This window comes from Marmota monax, unplaced genomic scaffold (assembly GCF_021218885.2).
Source record: "Marmota monax isolate L192 unplaced genomic scaffold, Marmota_monax_Labrador192_F-V1.1 WCK01_AAM20220418_F8-fsc00080, whole genome shotgun sequence".
NCBI classification, from domain to species: domain Eukaryota; kingdom Metazoa; phylum Chordata; class Mammalia; order Rodentia; family Sciuridae; genus Marmota; species Marmota monax.
In genome coordinates this window covers 7,854,561-7,880,637 of record NW_026694750.1, presented here as the reverse complement: position 1 = coordinate 7,880,637, position 26,077 = coordinate 7,854,561, and the positions used below count along the sequence as shown (strand labels likewise).

Here is a 26,077-nt window from a genome sequence, read left to right as displayed (position 1 = left end):
TCCCACAAGGCCCTGTCGTGAGTTGCTGGGATTAAATTGGGTAATAAATGTGAGAATGCCGCGGACGTCCATCTTACTTTCCAAAAGCCTCCTTGATGACACGTACAGGTTTTCTGACCTGAGGCCCTGTTGTTCATTCTCTCCAGGTACATTGGCGGGGCCCGCAGGTGCCGGGCTGGACGGTCCTCAAAGCCCAGCACGCCCCTGGTAAAGAGCAGACATACAAAAACCAAGCAGGTTCGTCCACACAGGCGGATAATTAAAAGTTCCAACTCGTAATTCATGTTGGGGCAGCTGCTGAGGGGCCAAAGTAGCGGGCAGCACCAAGGAGTGACCAGAGGTGTGGCTCAGAACCAGACAGACGGGCCATGGCAGGAGAGGCAGCGAGGCAGCTGGGGCCTTAGCCAGGGGGGGGTGCAACATGTGCAAAGGCCCTGGGGGCTGGGCCTGCTGCTCAGAGCAGCTGAGGGGGAGGGCGGGAGGCAGGGCAGTGCAGGAGCTGCTGGCCTTTGGCTAGCTGAGCAGTTGGTGAGGCTCTAAGAGTCAGTTCAGTGAAACCTGGATGTGACCTATTTCCTGTTCCAGTTAAGCTGAACGTCATCTGTCCCTGTCGAGCTAAATGGGATCACTTGCAAGGAACAGAAAAACACGCTTTCAGCTCAGTGCCAGCGTGGTCAGGGTCCTGTGTGGGAGAGGTGACCGCAGGCTGTGCCCCTTGCAGCAGCGACCGGGGCCCCTGCTCTGAACAGCTCCTTTCCTTTTGGTCTTCCTGGTCCCCTTCCCATCCTCTGTCGCGGGCGGTGATTCCGGTTCCCGAGCCGAGACCACCCGGCCTGGGCTCGGCTCCCCGTCACGCCTTCCTGGGCTCGGCTCCCCGACGCGCCTTCCTCCCCAACGCGCCTTCCTGGGCTCGGCTCCCCGACGCGCCTTCCTGGGCTCGGCTCTGCTCTCCAGGTGCAGGTTTCCTTGCGGAGATTGTTTCAGCGTCTGCCACATGGGAGCTGGGTGCTGACTGCGCCTCCAGGGTTCCAGAGACCGTGACTCTGCCGCCCTGTGCTGACCCCGTCACCTGCCCGCAGGCTGCCACAGGCTGCCAGGTGGGCCTCTGCTGACTCCACTGCTGCCCTTTCCCTTGGCCACCTCCATGGCCTCGGGAGTCGGCTCCTGTGGACAGTGTGATGGTGGCCGTGATCCGGGGGTCACAGGCAGAGTGTATATTAGCGTCCTTCCGAGAGGTGAACAGAAGGCGGTAGCCGTGTGCCCAGCAGGAGCCTTTGTGGTCAGACCGTCTCCCAGCCCAGGGCCTCTGACCCGTGCAGCCCCCGTCGGCCCAGCCTGTGGGCTGTGCCCTGAGCAAACTTAGAAGGTGGGTCCAGGGCAACTGGAGTTCTCACCGTCAGCCTGGGGGCCTGGTGGCCGGGGTGGCTGCCCTCACAGAGCCGTCCTCCATCTCTTGGTGGCATGAGCGTTTCTGTGCCTCAAGGTCCCCCACCTTTGATGTAATCTGTCACTCATGCTGCCCTGGACAGGTGGGGTCTGCAAATCCCTCCTAGCGGGATGGGGACTCGGTGAGTGAGTTTGGTCTTGCTGGGAATTCCATGCAGCGGAGGACTGCGTCTTTACTCGCTGTGGAAATGGTCTGCAGCGTGCCCAGGTAAGTGCCTGGGTCCCTGCCTCTGGCTCCTTCTCGAGGCAGCTGAGGCTGGGCTTCAGGGAGACCCTCCGTCTCTGTGTCGGGCTCCAGCGCTGCTGTGGCCTCACGTGGAATCGACACAGCCAGGCAGGGCCAGGGCCGGGCCTCTGTGGGAAGGCCACGCGCGGGGCCTCCCAGGGCCTCGGGCCTCCTGCCCTTGCTTTCCCTGACCGTCCTCGGGGAGCACTCCTTGTATCCGTCCTCTCGCTGGGTGTCAAGACCACAGGCCCTTCCCGGGTCGGCCACTCGGCAGCACCTGGGCAGCATGGCGAGTCCTGGGGGCCCAGCTGCTCTTCTGGTAGAGGGAGGGGAAGGGGCTGCCTTGCTGGTGAGCAGGTCCCGCGCCTGGTGCCCTTCTGGCCTGGGCTCCTCTTCCCCTAGCAGTGGCCACTGTCTCCACCGTTTGCTCACTTGCTCTGGATATCATCTGTCCCTGGGCCCCGGCAGACCAGGAGCTCGGGCACGGGGCGGTGTGGATGCGAGCAGCACTCTGCGTGTGCTGCGTGCCCCAGGCCTGCTGCTAGGTGCCGAGCCCAGTCCCTGACACCGTGTCCCTGGGAGGCTTCTGAGGAGGGCGTGAGTGCTCGAGCTCTCCACCTGGCAGGAGGGCCACCTGCGCGCCTTGCTGTGACCCCAGCCCATCCTTCCTCTGGACGCGTCCCTCTGCTCTGCCCCAGGATTCAGGTTGTGTTCTTTCCAGTGGGCTCTTGCCTGGCCTTTCTGAGGCCTGCTGGCCCCCCTGCTCGTGTTGTCCGACTGTGGGGGACTCCTGCCTCGTGAGCGGCCCGAGCCAACAGTGCGCAGCTGGGGGAAGGGGGGGGAAGGCAGGTGTGCACAGTGTGACCCGGGACAGGGTGGGGGACATCCCGCCCAGATTTGCGTTTCTGAGATCAGCAGTGTGGCCTGAGCGGCCAGCACAAGGTTCCCGGTGGATCCTCTGCTGCTGGCAGTGGCCGTGGCCCGAGCACGGCTGGTCTCTGCAGTTGGATCCCATGGACACAATGCCTGGGTCTTTGCCGTCCCCCTTCCCAGAGTCCCGCTGGGCACTGGCCACTGGTGGAGCTGCCCTGGGGAAGCCCGACCAGCAGCAGGGGGAGCGTGGAGGCCGTGACGGAGCCGGTGTGCCGCGTGGGCCAGCGTAGCCCCCACACCGGATACCTGGACCGGGCCCCTGAAGTCCTGTTGCCAGTTCTAGGCCCCCAGAGCTGGGACAGCTTCACCCAGATGTGGTTCAGGGATTGTCACTGGTGCTGCCCGTGGGATGAGGTGTCTGGGAGGCGCACAGGGTTCCGAGCTGGGCAGGAGGGCTCGGCACAGTGGAGGGGGTCTGGGGGTCAGCAGGGTCGAGGGAGGCTCATCAGCCCATCCAGGTGTGGGGCCGGCCGAAGGGGGCTCCGAGGCCATCGGCCGAGCATCGAGACCAGGTTGCCGCCCTCGCTATGACCTCTGGCTGGACTAGATGCCAGCTCCACAGCTGGAGGGAGGCTGCAGTTGGTGCCCGTCCTCTCGCTGGGTGTCAAGACCACAGGCCAGGGACGGACGACAGTGGGCTCTGGATCAGTCACCTGAGCCTTGGGGCCTCTGTGCAGGTGCCATGGGGACTTTGTTGGTCGCGGACCAGGTGGCACCTCCTGCTCACAGGAACTGGCGTCCTGGAGGGCAGAGAAGGAGCCACAGAGCCTGGGCAGAGCTGGCTTGGAGCTGGCGGGGGGTGACCCGAGCCAGGACTGGACAGAAGAGAGGGAGGAGGAGGACCCGCAGGTGTGGAGAGCAGCTGTGACAGGGCCCTGGGTGGGACGAGCCCAGAGGCTGGTGGGGGAGGCCACTCCTACCCAGGAGAGGCCAGAGCTGTGGGGCAGGGCACGGCCTGGAGCTGGGCGGGACAGGAGGCAGCACTGGCCCACCGGCCGCGGCTGCCCAGCAGGCCGAGGGCAGGGGCCACAGAGGATCCAGGAGAAGCCGTTGGAGACAGAGCAGGAGTGATCGACAGGACCCGGGAGGGCTGCAGGTGGCGCCACGTGGGGGTCAGTGTGGCCACGGGAAGGTGTCGTCCTCCACAGGAGGCCAGCATTCGTACTCCCCGCATGGTGTCACGGGTCACTGGTTGGTGTCCAGGGATGACTGCAGCGCAGTGCTGGACCTGGGATTGCTGTCCAGTGCACATGTGACCTGGCACCACCAGTGAAGAGAACCTCCCGGCCGACCGACTCTGGCCTCCCTGCCCTCGGACTCTGGCACTGTCAGAGTCCTGCAGCCGTGGCGGAGGGTGTCCGTCACAGCATGCCCTGAGACCCCAGGAGTACTGCTGCCTGCCCAGAGCTGGTCCCTGCCTGGGTGGGCTGGCTACTCCACACGTGGGTCAGCCGTCCACCAGCCAGGCCCTCTGGGGGGCCGTGTCCCTCCTCCTGGTGCCGGTGGGGTAGTGGCCCTGCAGTGGGCAGTCCCCACCTCCGTGGTGTGCCAGGCTGACGGAAGGGTCTCTGTCCTTCCCTCCCTGTGATGGACAGCCGTGTGGTGACTCTGGGGAGGAGCCTGCCGTCCCACTTCACTTCCCTGCCAGGGCTTCTTGGGGTGGACTGGCGGTGGGGCTGGGAGCCCTGGGCACCAGTGGGGGGAGGCGCCTAGCTGTCTGGGTGGTGGTGCTGCCGGCGGGAGGGGCGGGAGGAGGCAGAGGACTGGGGCCGAGGGCAGGGCCTTGTGGGCAGCTTGCGGACTTGGTGGGATGGAGCGTGTACAGGTCTGAGGCCACCTAGCCATGCCCCCGGGCCAGGATTCCTGGGGCCTCTCTAGTTGGCGCAGACAAGACACCAAGGGTTGAGTGGGTGAGGGGCACACCCCAGCACCGCCTCCTGGGTGTCCACTGTGTCCAGGTCCGTGGGTTCCAGCTGTGGGGGAGGTTGGCTTCACTGCAGCCATGTGGGTGGCTGCAGTGACACCTCCAGCCTCTGTCCACGTGGTCAGCCTCTGTCCAGGCACATCCGCAAGACTCAAGTCGCGGCCTACTGGCCGTGGAAGAGGCAGGTCTCAAGTTTCCAGGGCTGTGAAGAGAGACTAGCCGATGTGCCCTCCATCTCTCCTGGACAGGTGGATATGGGTGAAGGTAGGCTTGGGCCAGGTGGACCTGAATAGATTCCTGGGCAGGTGGACGTGGGTCAGGTGAAATGGACCAGACTTGGATCAGGTGGTCATGATTCTTGTGGACATGGATTACCTTCCCTGGGCTGCTGTAACAAATTAGCACAACTTGGTGGCTTAAAAACAACGCAGGTTTATTTCCAGAGTTCTGAAGGTGGACCTGGGCTGAAGGCCAGGTGTGGGCTGGGCCATGTCCCTCTGGAGGCTGGTGGGGGTTCTTTCTTCCCTAGCAGTCTCCCTGGGGGGCAGTCCTTGACCTTAGGTGCCTGGGTTTTCTCATCTGTAAGTGGAGGTCTCTCCCTCCCCACAAGATGGTTCTGGTGGTCATGTGTGGTGATGAATTTAGAACATGCTAACGGCCCACTCCCCTGGAGGGCTGACTGCAGGGAGCCCGGGGTGGGGAGGGGCTGCAGGTGGAGTCTCAGCCACAGGAGGACAGGAGCTGGTCGCAGCTCACGCCCGCCCACTGCAGGGCAGCACCCGCTGGGTCTGGTCCTCGGCCCGTTGATGGGGACCCAGCACCTCCTGCTTATAGACCACTCGGCACTGGGGGTGCAGACCCAGGCCCGTGGGCCAAGCTGCTTATCCCAGGTTTTACAGCGTGGCTGGGGAGGGTCAGGGGAGGCGGCCAGCTGGGGCCCTGGTTCAGATGGGAGATGTTGGGAGGCAGGACAGAGTCTGGAAATGTCCAGTGATCGGGTAGGTGGACTTGGTCACTGACTGGGTATTGGAGACAGTGGTCACAGCGGGTTCAATCTCAGCCCATATGGCTGGGTGGGGAAGGAGCTGGGCTCAGGGCCTTTCCCAGGCTCTCTCCACGAGCAGAGAGGACCTGAGGCCCAAGTCCCAAGCAGAGCTACCTCCAGGGACTCCACTGGGCTCCCACTGGGGTCCCTGGCCACGGCCTCCTGGACGCCAGCAGGACCTGGCTTCCTTCTCAGCCGTGGCTCTGGCGTTTTAGCTTGGGCTTTGAGCTCACCTCAACCAGGTGCATCTTCAGGGTCCCACATCCTCAGGGAGGAGCCAGCCCAGGGTGGACAGTGGGAGATGGCACTGTGAGACTGTGGGCTTCCCAGGTGATGAGACCCCTGTGGGGAGCCTCAGCTATCCTGGGTCTCGTCCCTCCCAGGGTCTCACCTGTCCTTGGGTCTCACCTGTCCTGGGTCTCACCTGTCCTTGGGTCTCACCTGTCCTTGGGTCTCCCCTGTCCTTGGGTCTCCCCTCTCCTGAGACTTACCTGTCCTGTGTCCCGCCTTTCCCAGGTCTCACCTGTCCCGGGTCTCACCTGTCCCGGGTCTCACCTGTCCCGGGTCTCACCTGCCCGGGTCTCACCTGCCCGGGTCTCACCTGTCCCGGGTCTCACCTGCCCGGGTCTCACCTGTCCTGGGTCTCGTACCTCCTTGGGTCTCACCATCTAGAACGTGGGCTTTCAGGAAGGCATTCCCAGCAGGTGATGCCTCCACTCAGATCCAGAGGCCAAGGGGACATTCCCAGGTGAAGAAGGGCAGCAGCCGCATGCCCCATGCAGGAGTGAGGCTGTGTGGCAGCAAGGTTGGTGGGAGTGAGGGCAACCAGCTCCGAGCAGATGCTCAGGTGGAGATGCTGAGGCCCCTGCCGCATCTGCAGGTGATGAAGCCAGGCACGGAGGCCTGGGAGTTGGGGGTCCCATGTGTGGAGGGGGCCAACGTAGGAGTAGCCAAGGTCACTGAGCACTAGGGGTTTGGTGGGAAAGAACAGAGAAGGTGTTTGGGGACCATGTTGCGGGGAAGCCACACTCTACTAAGAAGGTGGGGACACTGAGAGCCATGGAGCATCCGGTTGCGGCCAGGACATGCACCTCTGAGCGGTGTTGTGCAGAGCTGGGAGGGAGGGGACAGAGGTTCTGGATGGGGACACACCTTGAAGGTTGCAGGCCCAAGAGAGGCTAGTTCTGGGCTGGGATGGGATGAGGAGGATTGGAAAGACCCCGATCCTGGAGCCCCCACTGCACCCCACCAGCCCCTGTGTGACCCCTAGGGCTGCCCAGGGCTTGTTGCTGTGAGGCGACATCACCTGCACTCTGGGGACGCTTGGGCCGACCCCCGCCAGACCCTGTCTCCTAAGCCTGTTTCTGATAGCTTGACCCTCGCCCTCTGCATCCCAGTCCCGGCACGTGGCACCTCCAGCCTCCTGGGAGGCTCCCAGGTCCCCCAGAGGGAAGGCCATGCTGGGGAGGACCGTCGGCTCTGTTCTGAGGGCGTAGCGGGGCAGTGCCTCTAGCTGACCAGCTCTGTCACCAGGCGTGGTTGGGCAGAGCCTTGTCCCAGGTGTGAGGCTGCTGTCACCTGGGGGGAGCTTTGACGCATCACAAGGTGCTCATCGGGTCAGACCTGGTTCCTGGATCCAGGAGGTCAGAGTGAAGGAGATGGTAGCAGAGAGGCCCCATCTGAGCCTTTCCTTCAGCCACCTGCAGACCTCTGCAGGTGGAACCCGGGACCCGAGTCCTTGTCAGGTGAATCCAAGCCGTGTTGTGCGGACAGTCTGCTCTCTGGCTGCTCGAGCAAACGTGGAGGGCGCGGTCAGCTGGCCCGTGCCCGTAGCCTGCAGCCAGCCCTGGCACTCTGCCTCCCGTTCCCTAGGTTCCCCACAGGAATGGCCACTTCCTCAGCCGGCGACAGGCCTCTCTCTCCCTTTCCTTGTCTCGTTCCCAGGCACCGATCATCTTTCCAAGCACGTGGGGTGGATGCAGTGCCCAGCAGCATCCTCCTGTGCCTGTTACAGGGAACGGCCTTTAAACCTCTCCACTGGAGGGGTCGATTGTGGAGTGTCCACCTGGGAACCCCTCCTCCCATTAAGGAGCTCCTGCCGGGCTCCTGGGGGCTGCCCCAGGGGCAGCTGTGTCCACGTGCTGGGCCTTTCTCCTGCTCTGCCAACCCTGGCCTTGGCAGCTGACCAGCTCTGTCTCCCTGGGGCGTGCAGGTTGCTGATGCTGTTGGGTGTCATGAAGCAGAGTGGCCTCTGACTTTGCTGTTGGGTGATGGACGCTGTCCTCTGGTGGCTACTTGGGGCTGTGCTGGTCTTAGAAAATAAATGGAGCTTTTTAAGACCCTGGGGAGGGGCTGGGCTGTGGGTCAGTGGCAGAGCGCTCACCTAGCACGAGTTGGGTCCTCAGCACCACCTAAAAATAAATAAAATAAAGGTCTTGTGTCAACTACAACCAAAAAATAAACATTAAAACAAGGCTGCGGAAGTTCTGTGGAGGATGATGCTGTTTCTAACTTCCGTGGGAGGACTCACCAGGTGGACCTGGAGCCTGCTCGGTGGGAATGTTCTGGTAAATGGCGGGCTGAGTTTCTCAAGTCGGTCTTTCTTGGACCTCGTGCTTCCGCAGTGGGCTGTGGCGAACGCGTCCTCCGACTGCCCTCCGGTGGTGCCTGTGTCTCACTTTCCCGTCTTGTTTGCCAAGGTCCCACCTGTCCTGAGTCTGGGTCTCGTGACACTAATGTGGCTGGGCACAAGGTGGGCCTTTGCCGCTGGCAGAAGGCGTCCTGCAGTGGTGGAGAGGACCCTTCGGTTTCTCCTTTTCCCTCTGTCAGTGAGCTCCTTGGCCAGCCAGCCCTGGTCCTCCTGGTCCCATGGTGGCCTTCTGGGAGTGCCTGGCAGGTCTTTGCAGTTTGCCTGGGGCGTCCTGAAAGAGTACGGGGTCCCCATCTCTAGGCCCCACTGGCTGCTGCGGTGGCCTCTGCCTCCGCGGGTCCTGCGGCTCCTGGGGATGGAAGCTGAACGTGGCTAACGGGGGCTTCAGGGCATTTCCGCCTGGGACCGCCGGCTGTCTGCAAGTGTGGTAGTGGTCAGTTTTGAGTCTGGCTGTGTGAAGGGCCTGGGGTCCGGGAGTGCTCTGGGGTCCAGCAGTCTTGCAAACGCTTGTCAGGTACATTGTCTCTTCCGTCACCTTTGCTGGTGCTGCCTGTGTTTCTGTTCTGCCGACTCCCTCTGCCCATCTGAATCACGTCCACCCTCGGCGGCTCGGGCGTCCTTGGTGCTGCCTGTGGAGTCAAGGCTGCACTGGAGAGCTCTTGGACCCCTCCTCCTCCCTGCCACGTGTGGTCTGCCTGTTCCCCTCCAAGCATGACCTCCACAGCGTCCACCACCCTTACCACTTTCTCGAGGGCGTCCTGACACCTTAGCATCCCTCCAGAGCTGCAGGTTTAGAGGATGTTGCTTGGTCTCCAGGACCTGGGCGTCTTGAGGTGCCCTTCTCCCTTTCACTCCTGGCCTGGCTGCACTGTGGGGAGGGAGCCCCGGCTTCCCGACTCCTGAGCCAATGGGCCTGCTTTCCTGGACACTCCAGGCACACAAGAGCCACGGGCGCTCTGGGTGGACACGTCAGTCACGTTCATGTCGTTTCTGTCTTTCTTCTTGGTCAGCTTCTCATACCTGTTACCCAGAAAGAAACGCCAGCTGTCTGGCTGCAGGTGGGCATCCTCCAGCTTCTCTTTTGATCGTGTTAGTCCCTCCTGTGCTGGGCTCTGGGCCACGGCCTGCACCTGTCGGTCTCCGGGGGAGTCAGCGAGGGCCTGACTGCCCACCCCAGGCCCCACGCCTAGCCCGCTAGAGGCCTGTGTGCATGTCCATTTCGGCCCTCGTGGTCACAAGGCCGCCCGGTATGTCACTAGCCCAGGAGGGTTCACAGTGGGGGCTCCTGCCTGGCTGTGCCGACTTCTCACCTGGGCCCGGCGCCCTCCGCACACTGCTGATGAGGGCATCGCACCAGCCCTGGGGTGCGGAATGGTGTTTTCCCTCCTGGCACTTGTCCCTGGTTGGCCAGGACACTCATCTGCAAGCTGCCCAAGCATGGCCTAGTGTCTGCCGGGACCTCTGCACCTCCACGGACGTCAGTCACCTCTAGAGGACTTGGCTCCTGAGGCAGCGTCAGGCCCCTCAGCGGCTGTCACACGGCCTTGTCGGTGTCGCAGCCAGGCAGGTGCCCACACTCGGTGCTGACCTGGCCCTGACTGCTGGCACTCTCCAGGCAGAACCCTCGGGCACTGGGGACTGACTGCTCGGCTTTTCTGTGTCGGGTCTTGGACCTGGTGCTGGAGAGCCACAGGGAGTGTCCCCTCTGGCCTGACAGTCACTGTTGGGTGCAGTGCTGGGTCCACTTGTGCTTCGCGTGGGAGCCACGTGTCAGTCCCGGTCAGCCCTCCGCTGTCATCCAGGCTGTTCCCACCGGGTCCTTTCCCGCCCTGTTCTCACCCAGGTCTTTGGGTTTCTTTAGCACCAACTTGCTGATGACAGAGGGTCAGTCTTTGCTTAGGTGGAAGAAGGGCGTCTCTCTTACTTTGTTTTGGTGCTGACTGTCGAGCCCAGGCCTTGCACCTGCTAGGCAGGTGCCCCACCCTGAGCTGAACCCCAGGGCCTCACTGAGGTGCTGAGGCTGGCCTCCAGCCTGCAGGTCTCCTGCCTCAGCCCCCCGAATCGCTGGGATTGCAGGTGTGGCCCCGGCCCGCTGCCTGTCTCCCGCTGGGTGTCGGGATGTGGTGGGTGGTGGTTCCCTTCTCTGTTTAGTGCATTATCTGGTGGCTTGGTCACCTGTGCTGGAATATCACCCATGGACCCTGTTCCCTAAAGGTGACCTTTGACTTTCTCCTTGGGTCCTTTAAAACATGTCACCATGTCAGCATGCTTCTATATTAGCAGTCTCGGGGAAAAGGGGGAGACATCGAATTGATCCTAATTGAGGTTGTGCTTTGTGAATCTGGGGCATGACATCTAGTGTCTCTTCCTGCTTGGTACCTTGGGTCTTGTCCTCCACTGGGGCACTGAGGGTTTAGCAAAGCCTCACACTACATGCTGACCTTCATGCTGACCTCCAGGGTTACTGCTCCATAATTCCTTTCCTCCCAGATCTCGAGAGGGGCCGTCTTCCAAGCCACTATGTGCCAGGAAGGCAGAGCATCAGAGGAGAGATTAGCTGCTGGGCCCTGGGCCTGCTGGTCTCTGGGTCTGCTGGGCCCTGGGCCTGCTGGGCCCTGGGTCTGCTGGGCCCTGGGTCTGCTGGTCTCTGGGTCTGCTGGGCCCTGGGTCTGCTGGGCCCTGGGCCTGCTGGGCCCTGGGCCTGCTGGTCTCTGGGTCTGCTGGGCCCTGGGCCTGCTGGGCCCTGGGCCTGCTGGTCTCTGGGTCTGCTGGTCTCTGGGTCTGCTGGGCCCTGGGTCTGCTGGTCTCTGGGTCTGCTGGGCCCTGGGCCTGCTGGTCTCTGGGTCTGCTGGGCCCTGGGTCTGCTGGGCCCTGGGCCTGCTGGTCTCTGAGTCTGCTGGGCCCTGGGTCTGCTGGTCTCTGGGTCTGCTGGGCCCTGGGTCTGCTGGTCTCTGGGCCTGCTGGTCTCTGGGTCTGCTGGGCCCTGGGCCTGCTGGTCTCTGGGTCTGCTGGGCCCTGGGTCTGCTGGGCCCTGGGCCTGCTGGGCCCTGGGCCTGCTGGGCCCTGGGCCTGCTGGTCTCTGGGTCTGCTGGGCCCTGGGCCTGCTGGGCCCTGGGCCTGCTGGTCTCTGGGTCTGCTGGGCCCTGGGCCTGCTGGGCCCTGGGCCTGCTGGGCCCTGGGTCTGCTGGGCCCTGGGCCTGCTGGGCCCTGGGTCTGCTGGTCTCTGGGTCTGCTGGGCCCTAGGCCTGCTGGTCTCTGGGTCTGCTGGGCCCTAGGCCTGCTGGTCTCTGGGTCTGCTGAGCCCTGGGTCTGCTGGGCCCTGGGCCTGCTGGTCTCTGAGTCTGCTGGGCCCTGGGTCTGCTGGTCTCTGGGTCTGCTGGGCCCTGGGTCTGCTGGTCTCTGGGCCTGCTGGTCTCTGGGTCTGCTGGGCCCTGGGTCTGCTGGGCTCTGGGCCTGCTGGGCCCTGGGTCTGCTGGTCTCTGGGTCTGCTGGGCCCTGGGTCTGCTGGGCCCTGGGCCTGCTGGGCTCTGGGTCTGCTGGGGCCAGCAGCCTTTCTTCCTTTGCTGCCTCCTCTCAAGGGGCCGTCTCTCCCAGGCCTGTCTCATAGCTATTTTCTGGAAGCTCTGATTCCATCCAGTTGTGTAGGTTCCTGTGGGAGAGGAATGTGGCCCCCAGGTGGCTCTCACCTGCCTCCTTGAGTCTTACTCTGGTGACTCAGTTGAGACTGGGCCTTCTGCTGCAGAGGTGATCTGGAATGAGGTGAGACCTGGGCTGTCCAGCTGGAGTGATATGGAGATGGTCTGGGGGCCGTGGATGGAGCCTTGTCGAGTGAAGGTCTGTGCCCCCATATGTTGAGTGGGGCTCTGGGGGTCGATGAGGGTCCTGAGAGTGGGTGCCCAGGTAGGATCCGTGGCCTCGTGAGCGACCCTAGGAGCTGGCCCTCAGGCTTGCTCTCCCTGTGAGGACACAGGGAGAGCCCCACCACTTGCATGCCAGGGAGGGGTGTCCCCAAGCACGGCCCTGCAGGCTCCCTGTCTCAGATCCCCGCGTGAGGAGCCCTGGTCCCTTGGCCATGGCAGCCCAGCTGAATGGGGCAGCTGGTGTCCTGTCCTAGACTTGTGACACTGGCAGTCTGGTCTCTGCAGCCCTGAACCCCGTTTCTGTCTCCAGCAGCTCCCCAGGGTGGGCCTAGGGCACCTTCCTGCCGCTGCTCGCCTTCCCTCCCCCCTCATCTCTGCTGTGCGGTCTCCTAGGGCTCCAGCAGGACTGTTGTGTTGTCTTGGTACTAGGGGTGGTACTGCATCCCGCCCTTATTTTTCATTTTGAGACAGGGTCTCACTGAGTGGCCGAGGCTGGCCTCCTGCCTTAGCCTCCCGAGCTGCCTGGATGCCAGGCGAGGCCCCGGGCCTGGCCAGCACAGTGCCTCTTTGTGTCCCAGCTTCTGCCCATTGTTCTCGAGGCGAGCAGGGCTCCTGGCTCTGCCCTGTGAGTTGTGTCTGCAGACCTCGCTGTCCGGGGTGAGCTGCCTCTGCTGCAGCACCTCTGCCTGGCTGTGGCCATGGCTGGGGCCGGCGCGTGGGGCCCTGTGCAGGCGCCCAGCCTCAGCCTGCACCTTGGATGCAGGCTCCTGAGCCTGGCCTTGGCTTTGGGTCTGCGTGAGAGGTGGGTTCAGTCGGTCACCACGTGGAAGTGGGCAGTGAGGAGCAGGGCAGCCTGTGGGCAGTCTGAGAAGGCTGGTTCCCAGCATTGCCAGCAACCTTGATTTGCATCCCAACAGCTTAAACTCCTTGCAACTCCAGCTGCTGCAGCAAGTCATAACTGCCCCCGACATCTCAGGCTTAATGGCCCCATGACGTTTGATGATGACCCAGAGGCAGCCTTCTCTCCCACAACCACTGCAGCAGGTCAGGGGGAGTAGTGGCTGGGGTCCACTATTCTAGGAGTGCCCACCAGCCCTCACCACTCCCCACACCAGTTCCCAGGAAGCCCAGTTACTTAAGCATTTTCTCATTTTAAGAATTCAGAGATGATGGAGGCCGAGGCAGGAGGATGGTAAATTCAAAGCCAGCCTCAGCAACTTAATGAGACCCTGCCCAAAAATGTAAAATGGGCTGGGATATGGTTCAGTGGTTAAGCACCCTGGGTTCAATCCCTGCCGCCAAAAATAAATAAATAAATAAATAGAATTCAGGGACGTGATCCCTCAGTGGGTCATCTGTGGGTGTGGCCTGTCTTATGCTGGGGTCACTGGCAGAAGTGGATCAGATTCTGCGGAGGGGCTTGACCCCCTGGGGCCAGAGCCAGCTCCGCAGGCGCTCCGGGCTGCTCCTGCGCCATACCGCCGCCGTCCAGCAGGGGGCCCACGTGGGCAGCAGAGCTCAGTGGCTGCCCTGGGAGGTACCTGTGGCTCTCCTCACAAAGTACACCTGAGACGTCCCTTTGGCCTCCTGGGCCCGCTGGCCGGGGCCTTCCCACAGGAGCAGGCAGGGCTGGTGAGGTCCAGGGACCTCCCCCTGCGGCCCAGTGCCCCCATGCCACTCTGGTCCCTACCCCACCAGGCTCCCGAGACTCCTCCGAGTCCTGTGTGTCTTCCCAGGGGAACGTCGGGGACAAGGCTCCATTTCACAAGTCTCAGCCTCAGAGCCACAGACTGGCCTGCTAGAGGGCCACCCAGGGGTTGCTTGGCTGCAGGCTGTGGACAGTGGCTGGAGGGTGTCCTGGGCTCCCGCCCTGCCCCACCCTTCAGCCTGACCTGAAGTCGCTCTCCAGCTTGATTGGACCGTCTTGGTCACGTGATGGCCCGGCTGCCCATCACTGGGGAATGCCCTTCTCTGTTGTGGACCCCAGGTGAGAATTCCAGGGCTGGGGCAGGACCACCTGTGGAAGCCAGGAGAGTGGCCTGTGTCCCCCACGAGGGAACCTGAGGCTCAGGGCAGGGGCCCTTGTGCACCCTGCCCACGCAGCCCTGGCGCTCACAGCTCAGGGTTCACCGCCTTGCTGCGCCACTGTCTGGAGTCACCTTCTGGCGGCCCCCTGTAGGCTGCGCCCTGAGGGGTGGTGTGTCTGCTGGGACCACCCTTGCCCTGTTGTTGGGAAGCCCACCTGAGGGCTGTTCCCCTGAGGCCCTGGGCTGTGTCCCCGTCCAGGTGGCCTAGGGCGCAGGAGGTTGGTCCAGAGCAGAGCTGGCCCAGCCTGGCCTGCCTCGACTCCGCCGTGTGTTCTGTCATCTGCGTCTTCCGTGTGGTGTGGCTCTGGAGGGACATTCCCTGGGCACAGAGGACTGCGGGACCCTTGTCTGCTGTCCCACCCAGCGGCGCAGCGAGGCCCCAGCCCACTCCTGCTGAGTCCCAGGTCAGCCAGGGGCAGATGAGAGGCTAGAAACGCAGCGTGGGAGCCGCAGCCTGCAGCGTGGAAAGGCCCTGGGGGCGGCACCCTCTCCTGGCTGCGCCTGCTGCCCGCAGTGCTCGGGTGGGGCCCCAGCCCTGAAGGACTGTGGTGGGGACGCAGCCACAGTGGATGTGGCTGAGCCCTGGCGCGCACGGGCGTCCTGGGGCTCTGTGTCTACCCGGCCTGTGGACCCCCAGGAAGGCCTGTGCCTGGGTCGAAGGTCCAGTGGGTCCGTGCCAGGCCCAGTCCACCTGAACACCCACACTCCTGTGCCCATCGGCTGCGTGGCAGCTGGACGCAGCTGGGGCCTTGGGGGGCCACAGTCAGCGAGAGCAGGGGTCCTGGGGTTGGTCTGCCACAAATGGGCTCCGCCCCTGGGAGGGCACCTGAGAGCAGCCACCACCGTGTCCCTGCCAATCATGTGCTGGGAGGCCCTAAGCCTGGAGGTGGCACCCACTCTGGACTGCCCTTGGTGACAGCTGCTCCCAGCTCTGTGGGGACCTTTGGCCTGAGGACGCCTGCCAGGCCCACCACCACCTCAGAAAGCACTGGGCCCCGGGGACCAGCCTAGCACACCCCGCCTGCCCGTGCTGGTCCTGACCTGGGACAGGCCGCAGGAGCTGGGCTTTGCTTTTGAGAGTGTGTTCTCCGCCCCGGCAGGCAGAGTGCTCGGCTGCTGGGTTGCCCGGGAGACGGAACTCCTCCCCGCTCCTGCAGCCAGCCTAATTATAGAACCTCAAAGGCAAGCGGCTCCGGGAGGTGCCAGGGTTTCAGGCTGAGAGAAGAGCGGCCCATGCCTCCCTGACTGGCTGTGCATGTGGCCACCCAGGGAGGTGGTGGGCTGAGGCCCCGGGGCACATGCGTCCCCAGCCCTCTGCCCCAGCCGGAGCGCGATCCACCACAAGCAGCCTGTCCACTGCACGACGAGGTATTGGAGGAGTCCGGCCAGCTGGGTCCAGAACCCCGACAGAGGCCCTCCAGCCCACCTGGACTCGTCTCCTCCAGGTGGCAGCCTGGGGTTGGGGTCTGTCCCCAGAAAGCTCCACACACATCTGTCCCTCTCTGTTCACATGCTGCCAGGTCAGGAACAGGACTGTCCCCTTCCGGGCATCACCCACGTTGGACAGTGTGACTGGTCTGCATGGCGCGCAGGCAGTGTGTCCCCATGGGGGGGGGGGTGTGCTCAGGTCTCATCACTCCCTGCGTCTCAGCCTGTAGAGCCAGGGGGACTCTGGCCGTGTCCAGGGCCACCTGCACTGAGGGGACCTTCCAGTGAGTTATGCCAGGTGTGAGGCTCTCTGGGATTGAGCAGCCACAGCCCTCGGGGGAACGTGGCCTAAGAAAGGTGCTTACCAGGTCAGGACCCAGGATGCACAACCCCCAGCCCCCGAGACCCCGGAGACCTCCTCAGCACTGTCGGTCATCCAGGGAGATGCCCGCGTGCGTGAGGTGACTAAATGTCACATGGGGTCCCGGCAGCATCTAGGTGGGAATGCAGGTGAGGAATGGTGAATGGTGTGGACTGCGGTCACCCCATGCTGACAGGGCAGGCCGCAGGGGCCCGGCAAGGGGCCTGTGGGAACTCTGCCGTGGCCTCGGGTCCCCACTAACACTGACCTCAGATAAGCAGTCTGTCGAGGAAAGCGAGGGGCACTGGTGAACATGAGCCTCCGCCGTCAGCCTGGACAGGCCAGCAGGCAGCAGGCGGGCAGCATGAGCTTGGGGCAGCAGTAGTGCAGGCAGCGTGAACATGGGAACTGTCCCTGTCACCTTTTGAATATACAGTCCTTAAGTTATTGCAGAATAAAGTTTCTACATATTGGTGGGGGGACTGAACTCAGGGGCACTTGACCACTGAGCCACATCCCTCACTCTACTTGAAACAGGGTCTCCCTAAGTGACCTCGCTAGGTTGCCCAGGCTGGCTTCGAACCTGCCATCCTCCTGCCTCAGGCTCGTGAGCTGCTGGGATGACAGGCATTGCGCCACCGTGCCCAGCTAAGGGTGTATTTTTAAAGTGAGGGATGCCTACTGTCACTGTGATTCCCGGCGGTGTCCCAGGTGTGGGTCAACACCCCAGGGGCCCCCTCAGTTCTGCCCGCTGGAATCTGTGGCTCTGCAATACCTCCCGTGGAGTTCGTCACTGGGGAGCTAGAGAGGGAGGGCTGGGCACACCCTGGACTGTCCTGAGAGCCCCTGAGTCCGTCAGGGTATGCCCGAGAAGCAGTCCAGACTGTGCAGAGGGGAAGGCAAGTCGGAAGGAGCTGGCTCACTTGTGACGGGGGAGAGGAAGTCCCGCGTTGCAGCAGGGGGGCTGGCGGGTGGTCGGGCAGCCCAGGACTGGGAAGGAGCCAGGACTGTAGGTCACGTTAACACCAGGGGGCTGCCCAGATCCCTCTCAGTTCTGTTCAGGCCTTCACCTGAGTAGATGAGGCCCGTCCATCTTAGGGAGGGCCACTGGCTCCACTCAAGGTCCACAGATGAAGCCAGGCCCTCTTTGTACTTGATTTAGAGGCAGGATCTCACTGAGTAGCTTAGGGCCTCGCTAAAATTCTGAGGCTGGCTTTGAACTTGCAGTCTTCCTGCCTGGGCCTCCCAAGCAGCTGGGATCACAGGTGTGCACCACCGTGCCCGGCTTAAATAAAATACTTATTAAAAGGTCTGGGGCTGTGGCTCAGTGGTTAAGCACCCCCTGGGTTCGATCCCCAGACCAAAAATCAACCAACCAATCAATCAGGTCCACAGTTTGGATGTCAGTCCCATCCCTTGTCACCATCACAGAAACAGCTGAGGCTGTGGCCCAGCCTAGCTGCCCCTTTCCTCTTGGCCCCCATGTGCATCTCTTAAACCACACCCAGCGTCCAGGAGGAGAGTTCCAAGGCCATGCTGCCGCCCAGCCTGGCAGGACATGTGTGCGTGGGTGGACCCTCGTGCCTTTGCCTTCTCCAGAGGAGTCCCAGTGCTGGGCCTCCTCAGCCTCAGGCGAGTGGGCCTGGACTCTCCTCTCCAGCCTTGAGGGAAGTCCTCCCAGCTCTCTGCATTCGGCTCCTCTGTCAGGGTGGACTGGGCAGCAGTGTCTGTGCCTGTGGCTCTCGGTGGAGCCCCGCTGACCTTGATCCTGCCATGGGCAGCGCCTGTCTGAGTGGGGAGTTGAGGGCAGCTGCTGGCGCCTGCAGGGAGCTGGGAACCCTTGTTTCTTTTAACACGTGACGTGCTCCCAGGCGCAGCACCCACTCCTGAGACCCCAGCGACCCTGGAGGCCAGGGCAGGAAGGCACAAGATCAAGGCCAGGCTCAGCCACACACTGAGACCCCGTCTACAGTCAGAAGGGCTGGGGTGAGCTCAGTGGCAGAGCGCCACTGGGTCCAGTGCCAGTACCACCCCCCCACAGGCGCGCCCACAGACCCGAGGCTCACAGATCAGACTGGAGGTGGACTTTTCATAGACCAGAGCAGGGTGTGGCGTCTGGCAAGGCCTCTGTCACACTGCACCCTGGAGAGCATTCGAGGGCAGCGAGTGTGTCCACTGAGGTCTCTTCACCTCTCACGGAGCACCAGGGCCAGGGGCCCCCACCCTGGTCACCTCTGAGTGCATCAAGGTCTGGCCATGGGGATTGAGTTTCCACCCGAGCACAGCCGAACCCTGACACTCAGAAGGCCAGGTGGAGCTACTTGAGGACCAGTGGAGGGAAGTGCCCACGCCCACCATGGCCTTGGCCCCGTTTTTACTTTTAATGGATATCGTTTAGTGTGACGGCACGTGTGCCAAGAACACGTAACTGGTGAACATCCCAAAGCCTAACGATGCCGCGGACTCGCCTGCCCTCGGCAGCCGTGGGGCTGGGACCCCTCCGCCCCCGCGTGGCCTGGTGCTGTCCCAGAGGCCAGGTCCTGGACTTGGAGTAGGCCAGCCGGCAGCAGGGGTGCCTCCTGCCAAGGCTCTGCCCGGCGCCACCTGCTCCACCATTTCCTGGTCCCACAGTGCCCTCGGGTTCCTGCAGCCTGGGTTTGGCTCGCCACGTCCGGGTGCCCCAGGCCAGGTGGACATAGCTTTGCAGCCACAGCGCGTCGTCCTCGAGCAGACTTCCTGGGAGCACACCAAGAGCTCCAGGTCTGAGGGACCCCGGTGTGGCCTCCAGTTGCGCAGGTCGAGCTGGCCTCCGAGTGCTGTCCCGGGGCGTGCCTGTCCTCCTGCATCCTGGCTGGTGACCGCCGGGCTGCCCCGTGTGGTGCCCCGGCCGGTCGGCTCGCGCTGCAGGGCAGGTGCCGCCGGGAGGCGCCACCTGAGGGGTGTGTGCGCCGCAGGAACTTGCTTTCACTCAGGCCAGAGGCTGCCGTGGGCTCCAAGCTGACCCTGGGGCTCAGGGAAGGGCCACCTCTGTCCACGTCCTCAGGTGGTGGGGAGAGCGAGGACCCTGATCCCCTCAGATCAGGGCCCCACCCTGGGCCCGCGTTTTCCCCTCGTCATCTCCTCGAGGCCTCGTCCCCTAGTACAGTCCCCTGGGGCCCGAGCTAGCACACGTGCTTGGGGACAGTCCAGCGCTGTGGTCATGGCGAAGCTAGGCTTCCTTGCTGTGGGTGGCAGGCGCACTGTGCCCCCCCGCCACCTGTCACCGCTGTACCCCACACCCCGGGGGCTCGGGTCCTCTGTCCTGCCCCCTGTTCTCTGGGGACCCGCTGGTCAGTCTTGGCCTCTGCTGGGTGCTTTAAGCCCCTGCCTCCCTGGAGATGTTAGTCGAATCTGAAGGGTCAACACTCAAGGGACAGGCGTGCCGGGTAGAAGGAGCCAGAGGCCAGGTCCCAGTCTGTCCTCGCCACCCAGTCGTTTCCTCCTCCAGTGTCTGGTTGTTGGGGCAGTCCTCATGGGCAGAGGCCAGTGGGGCTCCCAAGGCTCCCCAGAGCCTTGGGGCAGATGGGCCAGGGTGCCACCACTCCCCCTGGCTCGAGCCTCCGGTGGTCCCCAGGCCTGAAGTCCCAGGTGGGTGAAGGGCTGCCATCTGGGCGTCTCATCTGAGGTTGGAACCCTCAGGGGATCAGGTGACACCAGACTTTGGGGCATGAGAAGCTCTGCGGGGCCATTTCCAGCCGGAGCTGAGAGGAGCTGAGAGTGTTCTTTGTGGTCCACGCCCTGTGCTGGGGGCACTTCCTCTGGGCTCATGAGAGTCACCTTTGCCTGCAGCTTTGTGGGGGCACAGAGCTCCATCCTCTGTGGCGTCCCTGGGGTGGTTTCCGCGGGTGTTTTCCCGTGTTTGAGGCGCGTGGGGCCCTGGGCTCTGGCCGCCGCCCGCTCCCCACCAGTCTGAATCACTGACCCGTGCTGTAGGTCACTTGCAATTTGCTGGGTTTGGCTCTCTGCCCACCCCCCCAATCTCAAGGGAAGCTGCAGGGAGCGCTGGGCCTAGGAGTCCGGGTGAGCTGAGGCCCTGCTCTCTGCCTGCTGGCTGACCGTGGCCTGCAGGGCTCTGCCCACTCGGGCGGCTCTGTTTACATACCACGGCCCATTTGAACGGGGTCCCTGTGGAGAAAGGGCCTGAGTCTCCTGGGGCTGGCTGGAGGGTGGGCGGGAAGGAGGACAGGCCGGGTGGGGCTGCTGGCCTGCCTGGCAGGGTCCGTCTCTGCCCGTGCTGTCCGTGGCCCCAGTCGGGTCCCCTCATCTGGACGGCCATCTCTAGCAGTCACGGCTGTGAGAACTGAGCTCCATGTGAGGAGAGGCCGGGATCACTGGGGAGGCTGTCACTGCAACTCTGGTGTCCCCCAGGCCACCTGGACAGGAGCCGCCTGTCCTCTCCATACCCTGGGCAGCAAGCAGGCGGGCGGGCAGCCGTGACCCACCTTTGTGCCTCTCTCCTGTCCTTCCAGAGTCCATCTACCGCCGGGGAGCCAGGAGATGGAGGAAGCTGTACCAGGCCAACGGCCACCTCTTCCAGGCCAAGCGCTTTAACAGGGTGAGTGGCCCTCGCACCGCTCCTCCCAGGCCTCCGTCCGGAGGAGGGAGGCGCGACTTCTGCCAGCTGGGCTCCTGTCGCCAGGCGGTGGAGAGGCGTCCAGGGCTGGTTTGAGCCCATGGGGGCTCATGGTGTCCCTCAGCCGTCCCTGGTGGCGTGATCCTTGATGAGTGCCCAGGGGCTCTGAGGGCCTAGGCTGCTTGTGTCCAGAGTGCACCTGCAAGTCTGCAGGCAGCACCCACCTCCCCTGGGCTCTGTCCCCCCTGTGGCCCCAGATGTCCTCACCTTGGCCCCCTCCCGAGGACGCTCCGCCATCCTCCCTTGTTTCACTGTGCTCTCGTCCTCACAGTGAGGAGCGGTGCCCAGGTGCCTCGGTGCCAGAGTGGACGGGTACTCGGATGGATGCCCATGGGCCAGTGACCACTGCAGGACTCTGCACAGAGCTCCCTGCAGCCACCTGTGTGTCACCGCCCGCTGAGCCCCTCACTTTTCTACCGTTGGTCCCCAGCTGGGTAGCTGCGACCTGGTGACCTCCCATGGCACACACAGAGGCTGTGGTGTTGCTGGCCCAGTTGCCCTCAGGGTTCTCGGAGTCTTATCTGGGGGTCAGGGTTGCGGTGACAGGTGTCCTCGGGCAGGGTGCACCCACTCTGAGCTCTGCCTGCAGAGCAGTGTGGTGGTGACGGGTGTCAGGTGGCCACAGGGAAGCTGCTCTGTCATCTGGGCAGCTTCGTTCTGCTCCATCCCATGGCGGCCACCATCGGCACTGGCCCTCTCCCTTCTCCTCTGGGGTAGCCCAGCCAGCCCAGCCCCCAGAGGGTGCTGCCCTGCCCTGGACCTGTCCTCTGGCCTCCAGGAGGCTCTGTGGGCCTGGGTCCCTCCTCCTTGGTCCTCCAGTGTCTTGGGGCCTCCCGCCCCTCGAGGCTGACGTGGAGTCCGAGGACGAGGAGGAGAGGAGTGCCTAGGGCTGTAGGCCAGGGGACCCGCGGGCCCGCACCCAGAAAGGCCAGCCAGCACGGCCCGGAGTGCCCACGGACTTGCCGGAGGAGGCGGCCTGAGACGATACCACCTGGAGGTGGGGCTGGAGGGGTCCAGGCCTCTGGCCAAGGAGGGCCCAGCAGCCCCTCCTGGGCAGCCTCCCTCAGGGACGTGCCTGACGCGCTGCAGGTTCCTCGTGGCTCTGAATGAGGCTGCTCCATGGTGCACAGTGCTCTGGGAACAGGTGGGGACAGGGACTCCACCCTCTCGAGGCTGTGTCCCCGCACTGGCACCCAGTAGGTACAAGCTAGGCGCTGGTTTGTCCTGTGTTGTGATGAGTGAGCAAAGTCACGGGGAGTCCCGGGGCCTGCTGGGGACAAGGAGAAATGGGGCGCGTCTGCCAGGAAGGAGGCGGCTTTGGGGAGTCCAGGCAAACCTCAGGGGGCTGTGGAACACAGATCGTGGAGAGGCTGGTGTCACCGGCGTCACCCGCAAGAGGCCAGGGAGGTCATCAAGCACCAGGTGCTGCCGCCAGTGGGTGGGGGCCGCAGGGCAGGAGTGATGGGCCCTGGCCGTCTGGGCCGAGCAGCAGGGCGTGCCCACGAGGCTGTTCACGAGCCAGGACAGACGGAAAGCCGGCTGCCGCTGTGTGCGGAAGTGGAGGTGCCTGGCCAGGACCTGCACCTGCCGCCCCACATCCATTTACAAAGTGGGCAGCGGACAGCCCCTCGGGGGCCACAGCTTCTCTCTGCTAAACTTGGGAACCTTCCTGGTGCTGGTGAGAGGAGGCGTCTCCAGCAGATGCCCCAGCCCAGCACCGTATCAGAGGATTCTAGAACCCCTTTCCCCGTTCCTGTGTCTGACTGGCTGGTTTTGCCAAGATGAAGCTCACACTCTCCCCCAAGACCTGCCGGGGGCCCTGGGCAGCACCGGGGGCCTCACTGCTCTGCAGGGCGGGCTCAGCCCCGTGGCCCCTCGTGAGTCAGCTTCCACTTGGCCTCCCCTGTGGCTTCTGGAAAAAAAGTCACAAGGAGAGAGTTTGCAGTGACAGAGTGGTCCTGAGCCGTGTGACGTGGGTGGGGTGCGCTGATCAGTGCAGAGCTGGGACCCTCGGGCTGAGCCTTTCCTGTGGTGAGGGTGTGGGTCAGTGGTAGAGCACTCGCCTAGCACGTGCGAGCGCTGGGTTCCAGATTAGCACCACATAAAAATAAGTGAATAAAATAAAGGTATTGTGACCGTCTACAACTAAAACTACTTTTTTAAAAAAAAGCTTCTCCTGAGCTCTTTGGTCCAAGCAACTGTGATCAGTCAGCAAGCACCTCCTGGACAGGAGCCAAGTTCACGCCTTGGCCTTTGGGATGTGCCCCCTGCGACTCTACATGGGCAAACAAGAGAAGGGCTGGGTTTGGCTTGCAGCTGAGGTTTGCCACCACCCTGCTAGAGGCTCAGAGTTATGTTTGCTGAGATAATCTAGACCTGAGAGGGACCCGTGCCCACCCTGCCATCAACATGAAACGGTCCCAGGCACAGGCTCAGAGGACAAGAGGGGACCTGAGGCTGCCTTAGTGTCCATGTGAAGAGGGGGAAGGGATACTGTTCCCAAGGACTTAAAGCATTGAGCTGGGCCTCACACCTGCAGCCCAGATTCATACCCTTAAGTGGGTCCAGCCCAGCAGTGCCCCCAGGTGGCTGGCAGCCGCAAACACAGTTCTCTTCCAGCCAGCCTCAAAGGATTCCCACAGATGGATGCACTCAGCGTCTGAGCTCCCAATCCAAAACCACACAGGGTGGCAGGGACCTGGACATCCAGAGTAAGAGCTGGCGGAAGCCCAGACGGAAGGCTTAGACTGGCTGAAAATGTTAGAATGTGTTTACTGTCTTTAAAAATTAGAATATGTGATTGAAAATATGAGCAAGAAACAAGACTTTATTTAATTTGTGTGAATTTGTAACAATAGAAACTTGACTCTTTTGGTTTTATCTTATTTTTTAATGGCACATTGTCTGAAATGTCAATAATTCAAGTGTAGATTTTAAATAAGGGCTGTTGGTAAAGCACTGGCAGCCTCCTGTACAAATCACATGTGGGAGAGGTCAGCAGTTGTCCTGGCTTTGTGAAGGCACCTGGGAGCTGCGAATTGACCGCCACATGGGATCCAAGCATTGCAGATCACGATGTTAAATGGAGACTTAGAAGAGCTAAGTGCATGGGCTGCGTTGTGGCTCAGTGGTAGAGCGCTTGCCTGGTGTGGGTGAGGCACTGGGATTGATTCTTGGCACCGCGTATAAATAAACAAAGGTCCATTGACAGCTAAAAATATTAAAAGAAAAACTAAGTGCATCTAGCACATTAGATCAAAAACTTGGCTTTTCACTAAAGAGTTCCACAGGTGGTGACTGGTTTCCCTGGGGACTGTAGATGCAGCAGGAAATGGAGACTGGCCTGCATTCGGGAGCTGACCATGGGTGTGAGACTGTGTGGCCCGGTTGGGGCCTTGGGGCCCCCAGCCCGTGCCCACTCCGCCCTGCCTCCTGCATGCGCGTCAGAGCATTCCAAGGTAGCTCCTTCCCTGGTGGGGAACGGATTCCGAAAACATGTGAGGACTTGGAATGCTTTTTTTCTGGTACTGAAGTTAAAAGCAGTGGTCTTGTCCATGACAAGAACATGGTGGGAGCCCATGTGTGGTGGGCACTGTCCCTGGTGCTGGCCTCGGTGCCCGAGCCCTGAGCCCTGGCTTCCTGGGTATGGCTCTTCTCTGATGAGAACCGGCTCCCAGGTGGTCCCCTTAGTGCCCCGTGGCCCTGGTGCCAGGGCTCAGTTTTCTTGGGCAGATTCAGTCACCTCAGATGCCCTGGGCAGGAGTGATCTGAGGATCACTGAAGAAGGACATGGTTGAGAGTGTTGACCAAGAGCAAAAGCACAAGAACTTTGCCTAGGGAAGTCCAGAGGGGACATCCAGGGCCTGTGGACACCACAGACGCACGGGACTAAGCCGGGTTCCAAAGATGTTCCTCCATGTGCATCTTGTGAAATTCAGAAACCCATGAGAATGTCACAAGACAAGCGATGATCATTAACTTCAGGTTGATGAGAGTCACAAAGAAGAAAAGATCTGTTCAAAATTGGAAAATAATGTCAGGTGCAGTGGCCACACCTGTCATCCCAACAACTCAGGAGGCTGAGTCCAGGTGACTTAGCAAGACCTGTCTCAAAATAAGAAATTTAAAGGGCTGGGCTGCAGCTCAGTGGTGGATGGAACCCTGGGTTCCGTGCCCAAGAACCCCCCCAGGGCTGTGGCAGACTGCCCTCCCAGTTAGTGGGCAGTGGCGTCAGGTCGCCTGCAGGCTCACTCCCCCAGGTCCTCGCTCCCTGGTGACAGTTTGAAGGAGGGTCAGGGAACCTCTCCCCTGTACTTTGCGGCCTGGACTGCCTGACCAGACCCAGCAGGCAGCACCGCAGCCTGAGGCAGGGCAGGCACCACGCGGTGGGGCCCAGGCCGCTCCGGCCCGGCTCCTGGAAGGGAAGTGGGGGGCTCCTGGCGCCCCAGCGGCGTTTCCTGAGCGAATGTGAAAGGTGCGGCCCGCTGGGTCCTCGGCTGGGCCCCGTGGCACAGCAGGGCTCAGGGAGAGTCAGCCCTGGCCTGACACGTGCCCCTCCCACCTGCAGAAAGCGTACTGTGGCCAGTGCAGTGAAAGGATATGGGGCCTCGCCAGGCAGGGCTACAGGTGCGTCCACTGCAAGCTGCTGGTCCATAAGCGCTGCCACGGCCTCGTCCCGCTGACCTGCAGAAGGCTTATGGTGAGTCGGGGCCCAGGGTGGGCGCTAGACCCGGACTCTGGCCTGTGGTCCAGGCTGGCCTTGTGACCCATCTGTCTTGAGGGGTCGTGGCCCTGTCCCCACCCTAGCCCCATGGGAAGGATTCCTGTGTGTCCCTGTGACGGCCGCCAGGGCTCCGGGGGAACTCCAGTGCCCTCTGCAGGTGGGTGGGGAGGACCTCCTGTTGCCAGCTGTGGCTCAGATCTCCAGGGCTCCCAGGCTGCACCCAACGCTGGGGGCCCTGCCCTGGAGCAGCCGTGAGGGCCTAGGGACCAGGTGGGGGCAGCTCCCTCGACAGCTCATCCCGAGCACCTGGACTTGAGGAGACCGGGCCCTTGGGCACGCTGTTGACCCAGCTTCCACCCCTCATTCTTCCAGACACCCCGGCTCTGCTGCACCTTGGGAGAGGGCACCAGGGCTGGGCGCGAGACCCCAGCCCTGCTGAGGGCCAGTGGTGGTGGCCACGCCCCATCTGGAGGTGTGTGTGTGGGGACAAGGCTGTGGGGCGGCCTGCCCACCTGTCCCAGACAGGACCAAGTCTGGCCCAGGGTGTCAGCCTGGTGTTGCTGGAGCCCCAGACACAGGGTACCACAGGCAGGGGTGGGGCAAACACTCCTGGGTCCTTTCAGGCCCGTCTGCCAAAAACCATGACAGTGCCTGGTGACAGTTCCCCCAAGGTCCACGGTAGCTTTTGGAGGCAAGCCCAGCCCGGGTGTGGTCAGCCAGAG

General features: G+C 62.7%; 1 protein-coding gene across 9 annotated transcripts in view; it reads left to right on the top strand.

Moving 5' to 3' along the window:
• Prkcz (protein kinase C zeta) overlaps positions 1-26,077 on the top strand; it is an 86,148-nt gene that overhangs the window by 36,775 nt on the left and 23,296 nt on the right. For 5 of the 9 annotated variants that reach the window (XM_046424456.2, XM_046424460.2, XM_046424457.2 and 2 more), the window contains exons 5-6: positions 20,469-20,554; positions 25,200-25,331. In XM_046424456.2, coding sequence (XP_046280412.1) covers positions 20,469-20,554; positions 25,200-25,331 — 218 coding nt within the window. Of the gene's footprint in view, positions 1-146; positions 238-4,768; positions 4,794-20,468; positions 20,555-25,199; positions 25,332-26,077 lie in introns of those variants that run through there. The other 4 variants (XM_058572598.1, XM_058572597.1, XM_058572599.1 and 1 more) reach the window with 2 other exon arrangements.